This window comes from Triticum aestivum, unplaced genomic scaffold (genome assembly GCF_018294505.1).
Source record: "Triticum aestivum cultivar Chinese Spring unplaced genomic scaffold, IWGSC CS RefSeq v2.1 scaffold17529, whole genome shotgun sequence".
NCBI classification, from domain to species: domain Eukaryota; kingdom Viridiplantae; phylum Streptophyta; class Magnoliopsida; order Poales; family Poaceae; genus Triticum; species Triticum aestivum.
In genome coordinates, this window is record NW_025229114.1 from 1 (window position 1) to 8,017 (window position 8,017).

The 8,017-nt window shown below is 43.2% G+C and overlaps 1 protein-coding gene across 1 annotated transcript; it reads right to left on the minus strand.

Moving 5' to 3' along the window:
• Positions 1 to 65: 65 nt before the first annotated feature.
• On the minus strand, positions 66 to 2,356 carry LOC543051 (wall-associated receptor kinase 2). The gene is made up of 3 exons (XM_044590095.1): positions 1,463 to 2,356; positions 611 to 1,343; positions 66 to 496 (listed from the first exon to the last, which is right to left on the minus strand). The coding sequence occupies exons 1-3, from the start codon at positions 1,772 to 1,774 to the stop codon at positions 309 to 311; spliced, it is 1,233 nt and encodes a 410-aa protein (XP_044446030.1). The 5' UTR covers positions 1,775 to 2,356; the 3' UTR covers positions 66 to 308.
• Positions 2,357 to 8,017: the final 5,661 nt, after the last annotated feature.

Consider the following 8,017-nt stretch of genomic DNA (forward strand, 5'->3'; position numbering starts at 1 on the left):
GGAGTACCAGGTATAAGAAGGAAATATAAAGTGAAAATAAACAGTATGTTGCATTCCTGCCACGGCAACAGTTTCATTCGTTCTTGGACCTTCTTCCGACGCACTAGTAGAAACCCCACTGCCACCACCAGATAGACGATACCTACCCTGTTCTGCTAGTTATACTCAGGAATTTGTCTGAGGGGACGCATGCTGAACATTAAGTAGATATAACAACATAATTATGCACGAACTACAAACAGAGGAAGAAAGGGTAGACTCAGATCGTGTACTAATAACTAGATATGAGTATCTAACAACAGAAACAGTCATAGCCTAAATTTGTGCTTACCCAAAATCATCCGTGCTGCTGCGGGGAATTTATCTGTGCAGGTTCCTTTTATGCCTTCGCCTTTCATTCCAGGCTTACATGGACAGTCATAGCCTCCCAAGGTGTTTTTGCAGATCCCGTCACTGGAGCAAGGATACAAATTGCGGAGCTTGCACTCATCGATGTCTGAAAAAAATGGAATGTAAATGTATGAAATTAAGATGGGAGTTATTATATAAGCTAATGTGGTGTAAAATTAAAAGAGAGTCTGGATGTGCAAATTAAAAACTTTAATTCAACCTTGGCATCCATTGGCGATATAAGGGTTGCCATCGTAGACATAGCCATGGCCACTAATCGCATTGACACATGAGCTGTTGCCGCTGACACAGGCATAGTCCCGTGGTGGCTGCTGGCCTTTTGTGGGACATGAACCATTCGGGATGGAAAAATCGATAACAAAGGGGACACCGCTTGGGAATCTCTTGGGCAGCACCTCGTTCCCGTACATGTCCGGTGTGGAGAAGTTGTACCATGACCTCTCCACCACCATGGCATAGGAGCACGGATTGGTCTCAAACAAGGTGTTTGTTGGGCCCAAACTGAACGTCAGTGCAAGCTCAGTGATGGGAAATGCTTCCGGCAGGGCAGCTTCACAGCAGCCCTGCCCCTTGCACGACCCGTTGGTTGCATACTTGAGGAACTGCCGGGCCCCGAGGTCTGAAAGGCAGGAGAGAATGAATTTATCCCGTGAGTTGCCATCCACCGGCGGCGACCACGGGTAGGTATAGACAATAGTCTGAACATTCCAGCCTACGCCGATGAGAATATTGCGCACCACCGACAGGAGGAATGGACTCATCTTCTTGCCCAACTCCATATGTTGATTCTTGGATAGGTAACCGGTTTGATTTTGGCTGCAAATAGATGAAACCGCCGTGTATGCGCGCGCCTCACCCTTTGCAATGGATATATCGATGAGCTCGAAGGCCGTTTTATCCACTGATCTATTCCAAACTTTACTCCACTCTGTCTGCATAATTTACAATCCAATACGAAACACAACATTAATTAATTACCACATAATAAACCATAAGTACTATACTACTAGTACTCTTATATACTGTAGTTTTAGCTACTAAAACAGCATACCTCCACCCTGAAGTACACCTCGTTTATATGCTGGTTTACTCCGCTGTTGGCAAGGTAGGCGCGATGGGGATTGAATGAGTCATTGCAGGTGACCTGGAAGCCCTCACGGAAGCAGCCGGGCTTCATGCCGAATGGGTAGGGAATGCTTATGTTGCCACACCTATTGGGGCAACCTGGAAGTGTGATTGGCTGCTGCTCATCTTGCTCAGCAGCAGCAGCCTCCAGGATCAAATGAGTCGCTGCTGGAAGGAGGAGGAAGAGGAGTAGGATTATTGGCAGCGGCTGGGACGGGGATTGCGAGGGCGTGGTCATGCTGGTGTATGTTTTGCGCTCTCTTGCAAGCTAACTTGGTGGATGATATGGACGCAAGCAATTAAGCTCCAATCGGGCTTACTCAGTCATCTAAACTTATATATTGGTAGCGTCGATGGTTCTACTACACCCTCATCGTCATTCTTTCCTAGTAATAGTACTAATCTTCATCTTCTCTCTCTTTTTACTATAAGACGCTTGTTTATTTGAAGTGGCAGTTCTCCAAGTTTCAAAAGAATGCACTTAACTACTCAAGAAAGGTGACACCTTTCCTAAAAGAAAATGTTGGAACACGTACCATTGCAAGAAAATTGTTGGCTTTTCTAAAAGGGCTCCGATTCTCTGCTTTAGAAATGCATCTTCGTACGATTTCATTCTGTCCGCCACCATGTGATCGAGGAACACAGGCGATCGAGATTGAGGATAATTTTTTTTTACTGCCAACTTGCTACACACAGTTCTGCCAAGTGCTAACTAGTCAAGCAACGATGATTGCACCGTGACTCGCTCCAACAAGATAAGATCGTTTTCTTTTCTAAGATGTGAGCCATGATCATAATAGAGGTCTCTTCACCCTTTTGGAATTTGATATTAAGAAACCATGTGGTAATGATGGTGGCATGCATATAGGTTATTTAGGAGGCGAGCATGATGTCGTTTGCTCCTAGGCCCCAAAGATGAATGGGAAAAAACGTATGGGGTCTGTCCTCCATAATACGGTGTTCATACAATGTTGGGTCTGTCCTCCATGATTTGGTGTTCCTACAATGCAGTCAACATAAGTTGCTGATGTTTCGTTTTTTATATATACTGGAAGCTTTTACTACCCACAGTCTCTGCATCATAAGATGCATACAACCTAACTTATTTACATCATTTATTACATAGTTGCCAAACAAAGATGTTGCCCAAAGGAAAGAAGAATAAAAAACACATGAAATTAAAGTACTAGGACGAGCATGACAACCAAGACGAGTATATAAAAAGGAAGAGAAGATTGAGCTCTTGGGGTGATAACACACACACACACACCAAAACGTGCTGCCAAGGAATGAATACGAGGCAACGCCCCTGACTGCCTAGAACGATATGTTAGTTTGAGTGGCCCATTGCTCTACGCTTGACATTTTTCAGTCAGGGTTATGCCACATTAATATCGCAATTTCAGCGTGTTTTGTTTGTGTGCCCCCCATATGTGATATATATATATATAACAAGTTGAAGTTAATCCTCAACAAAACTTCTAAACTGCTGGAACTAGTAAACACTTGACTGAACAAATCTACACCCTGCTTGACTCTCATCAATGAACTTAGTAGGGCGCACTAAAAGTCGCTTTGTCCTTGTAGAAATCATAACCACAGCGCTAGCTAATTGACACAAAAAAAATCGACCCCCACCACCATGCTATAGTATGCAGCAACCGAAAGCATTACCTAAAAAGGCTTTACGCCACGTTTTGCATAAAAAAGGCTTTACGCCCCGCTTTATATATAAAGCACCAACCACGAGTACACAGCCGAACAAACATATAACTAAAAAGATATACCTAAAGAATAGCATAGTGCCACAAAGATATAACCAGCCTCATATACTCACACGGGCTACCCCTAAAGAACAGCATAGTCACATCAGCTCGGCCCAAAATAGTGCAGTTTTTTTTTACCTATGAATCGTCTATAACATGCTATAAATAACATATAACTAAACTTAGCTATGATAATTTAGTAAACTAATTACTTCCAATATACCAAATATTAAGAACCAATTATTAAAAAGATATCCAAATGATATACTTTTGTATGCATTAACAACTTTCATTTTAATTTGTTACACACTCGTCCCACTATATAAGCAATAGTAAAAGGGATGAAGCTGCAAGAAAGCAGGAGCAGAACAATAGCCAGCTACAAATGATGACGCTTATGAAGAACACCGGGGTGTTGTGCTGGATAGCTATTATTCTCATGTCCATCACTTTCTTGTCCTGCCATGCTGCTGGGAGGAGCACACGTAAACATTTTCCCCTGTTCATTCATTAATGTTTTGGTATTGATATTTATCTCTTATATTTTATCTAGTCTAACAATATATAATCCGTTCTTCTCGATCGACCAAGTACTTTAACGTGTACCATGCTGATTGGTTGTGGATGTTGTGACTGACCTTGCACAGATACTACGGTTGGACGACCTATTCTTGGGTGCGTAAAGATGGAAAAGGCATGTTCGGTTGTTGGGTGCACCAAGATATGTTCCGACCTTGGTTGTTATTCTTCGTGCAAGTCCCACTAATAAAATATTTTGAATAGAACAAAACACTAACTATTGTAATCCAAATTTGTGCTAAATTGTAAATATCTCACAAAAATGTGTCGACAGTTGAAACGACATTTATGGTTGAAAATGAAGTGAGCATGAGTACCTTTGCCTCGGAGAACAGCAGCATGCAGTGCATTTTGTCCATTTGGTCCGGCGGTGACCGCATACACGAGCAACTCTCGATGAAATGCTTCTTCGTCGCCGGGAGGAGAAGCTGGCAGCATTGCCGTGTCTCCGACGGTGCCGTTGCCCTGGGTGGCTGCTTGCCTCTCAAGAAGGGATTCCAGCTTCTTGAAAGTGCCCGAGCACGCCGCCGTTGCCAGCAGCCGGGCACCCATCCTGACCTCCATGGTGGTCGCCGGCGGAGGAGCAGCATTTGCCACAGCGGGAGAGCTAGGACTGGGAGCTGCCTCCCCGGTGCTCGACGCCATCGATCACCAATGTAGACGAAGGGGGTGCAGATCTGGTGAGTGGAATTAGAGAGGGGAACGGATGGATCTGATTGGGGCCAGCAGGTAGTAGCTATGTGTGTGGAGAAAGGAAGCGAGCAAGACGTCGGGCCGGTCTAGAGAAGAGGGAGGCGATCGAGAGTGTGAGTGGGTACTGGGGAGGAGGTGACTGGCACCGGCCAGCCCACACGTTTGAATTGAATGGAAGCTGTTGGTGCAGGCAGGGGACTTGACTGATTTATTACAGCAGTCCCTCCCACTCCCACCATAGCTCGCTGCTTGGACATAACCAATGCACACATCATCAATGCACGAGTGAAGCGAGCCGTGCAGGCTGGAGGCGTAGCTGGGTTGCCGTTGGTTGCATGCATCGATCTATAGTTTTAAGAGGGTGCTTGGATCCAAGGGACTATTTTTAGTCTGACTAAAAATAGTTTTTTTTAGAGGCTAAAGTTTCAAACACCCCTGACTAAAGAGAGGCTAGAACTAGTCTTGAGGCTAAAAAAATTTAGTCATAGGAAACCTACTAAAATGTGTATTAGCTTTCTCTCTCCTCATTTAATTCCTCTCCTTTAACACATGCGAGTTCTGCATTGGAGGGTTTGGAGGGTAATAAATGCTCAATAACTTGATTTTAGTCTCTTTACTATTTGGATCCAAGCATGGGTGAGGCTAGCAAGTTTTAGTCCCACTATTTTAGTCATGGGACTAAAATGTATCCAAGCACCCTCTAAATAGCGCGCTAAGCCTCTTAGCAGCGGACCTCTTCTGAATGCTATAGCGTGCTATAGCGGAGCTATAGCGCGTTATTTAAAATGTGTGTTCATTTATTTGGACCGATGTCTCTTAGCGCAAGACCTTCCGTAAACGCTCTAGCATGCTATAGCGAAGCTATAGCGGGCTATTTAAAACCATTCGATCAGGAATGCTTGGCTCAAGTACGTACTCCACATGCGTTGCAGTGCATCGCGGCAGACCGGCCAGCACATTACACGTTCGTCACACCACGCGGTAGAAAAGGACGACGACGACGACTTCCTATCGTGAGCAGACCTAGCTGGTCTCTGTGTGTAGGTAGACTGTAGACATCGCGTGAAGGAGGAGCTCCAGCTCTCGCCTCCCGCTCTCTTGTCTCGCATCAGCTTTGAATCACGAAATACTTTTGTCTCTATAAATTCTCAAATATTTCAAAACCCTACAGGGAGTTCACGAAATACTTTTTTCGCCGCCGCAAGTCTCTGTTCTCGCTATATCCCATCTGGAGGGCTTCTCTGGTACTCCGCCGGAGGGGGAACTCATCACAGAGGGGCTCTACATCATCCTTGCCGCCTCTTCGATGATGCGTGAGTAGTTTTCCACAGACCTAAGGGTCCGTAGGTAGTAGCTAGATAGCTCTCTCTCTCTCTATCTATCTATCTATCTATCTATCTATCTATCTATCTATCAATACAATGGTCTCCATGATCTTCATGGAGATCCATCTGATGTAATGACTTTGTGCGGTGTGTTTGTTGAGATCCGATGAATTATGAGTTTATGATCAGATCTATCCTTGTTTTATTTGAGTTCTTTGCTGATTTCTTTTATGCATGATTTAGTATAGCCTTGTATTTCTTCTCCGAAGTTTTGATTTGGTTTGGCCAACTAGATTAGATCTTCTTGCAATGGGAAGAGGTGCCCGGTAATGGGTTTGATCTTGCGGTGTTCAGTCCTAATGATGAAGGGGAATTGATACGCATGTATTGTTGCCATTGAGGACAACAAGTTGGGATGAATTCCTATATGCTTTTGTCTTGACTACATCATGTCATCGTTCTTAATGCATTACTTCGTTCTTATGAACTTAATACACTATATGCATGCTAGATAGCAGTTGATGTGTGAAGTAATAGTAGTACATGCAGGCAGGAGTCGGTCTACTTGATTTGGATATGATGCCTATATCATGATCATTGCCTTGGACAGCGTCATAATTATTTGCTTTTCTATCAATTGCTCAACCGTAATTTATTTAGCCACCGCATGCTATTTTCTTGAGAGAGATGCCACTAGTGAATCCTGCGGCCTCCGGATCTACTTTACTGTAAGATCTATCATCTCCCGTCAACTTGCCAATCTCTGGCGCCGCTGCATTATTTTATTATTTTATTTTTTATCAGTCTATCAATCTATGATATACCTTTTAATCTCGTTACTTCACCGCCGAGAGATTGATAACCTCTCGTTTGCGTTGGGTGCGAAGGTTTGCATTGTGTGTGCAAGTGCTGTTTACGTGGCGTTGCTTTGGTCTCCTACTGGACTGATAACTTTGGTTTCTTAAATGAGGGAAATACTTACTCTACTGTGCTGCATCATCCTCTCATCTTCGGGGATAAACATCCAATGCAGCCTACAAGTAGCAGGAAGAATTTCTGGCACCGTTCCAGGGAGACATCATCAACATTACCAAGTACCTACACTATCAACCTTTATCTTTGCATTTACTTTATTTGCCATTTGCCTCTCGTTTTTCTCTCCCCCACTTCACAACCATTTGCCTTTTTTATTTTCCTCTCTCTTTTCATTGTTTTCTCATTGCCTTCTTGACATTATGGTGAACGCCATTACTCCCCCTTTGTCACTAGATTTTGAAGTACTCTACTTCAAACAAAAACAAGGGGAAAATCTTAAATATGCTTGGTATAGGCTAATGGAATCCTATCATATTTGCTCCGTAAAGGGAGTTTTGAAAATTTTACTTCGCAATTTTTATGTTGGTTTACCCTTGCATTATAGACAACTTTTGGATTTTTCCGCGAAAGGAAATTTTATTCACAGTTCGTCATGCACAGCTCCGACTCTACGCTGTGATTTGTTCACGGTTGAAGCCTCCGGCAACTTCAAGCGGGGCTCTCTCTTCCGTACTATAGATAGCTTGGAGTTGTGTGGGGGTGGTGTAGTTGTTCTCAACATTCTTGTATCTTGCCATGTGTGTGTTGGTGTGGAGTTGTATGAGGTTTGTTGTAACTGGATCGTTGCTTATAAAGCGGGGCAAAAGCCTTTTTCGGTATAATATTAATATTATTACTAGCCATAAAATGTAGATGGATGTGCTTTATAATAAAAATGGTCGTTCTTAAGGATTCTGGAATAAGAGTGGAACCTTGTATCAGTGACAAGGGAATTTAATGAAGTAATACAAACATTTGCGACTTAAAATACAAGGTTACTAAATGAGTTAAATAACATAATTTCTTGGAACCAAGGGAGACCTCCCGAGCTTCTATGTGGAAGATTTTGTTCACAACGGCAATATAAACATAAGTGTTGGCCCATCCATAGTTACATATCTTATTTGACGGAACATATATACATACAGGTTGTTTAAACTAGAATACACAAACAGGTTGCGACTAATGGCATTCAGTCAAATTGAGAAGGCGCTTTGCTATGTTTGTCATCGATGGTCTTTGATCCACATCAAGGCTAAGACA

What these genes read in the sequence shown, in the direction of transcription:
- LOC543051 (XM_044590095.1), bottom strand. Translation starts at nt 1,774, where the DNA reads ATGACCACGCCCTCGCAATCCCCGTCCCAGCCGCTGCCAATAATCCTA. An exon ending in AGGTGTACTTCAGGGTGGAG is followed by an intron (nt 1,344 to 1,462) that starts GTATGCTGTTTT and finishes TAAATTATGCAG; the next exon opens with ACAGAGTGGAGTAAAGTTTG. An exon ending in TATCGCCAATGGATGCCAAG is followed by an intron (nt 497 to 610) that starts GTTGAATTAAAG and finishes CATTTTTTTCAG; the next exon opens with ACATCGATGAGTGCAAGCTC.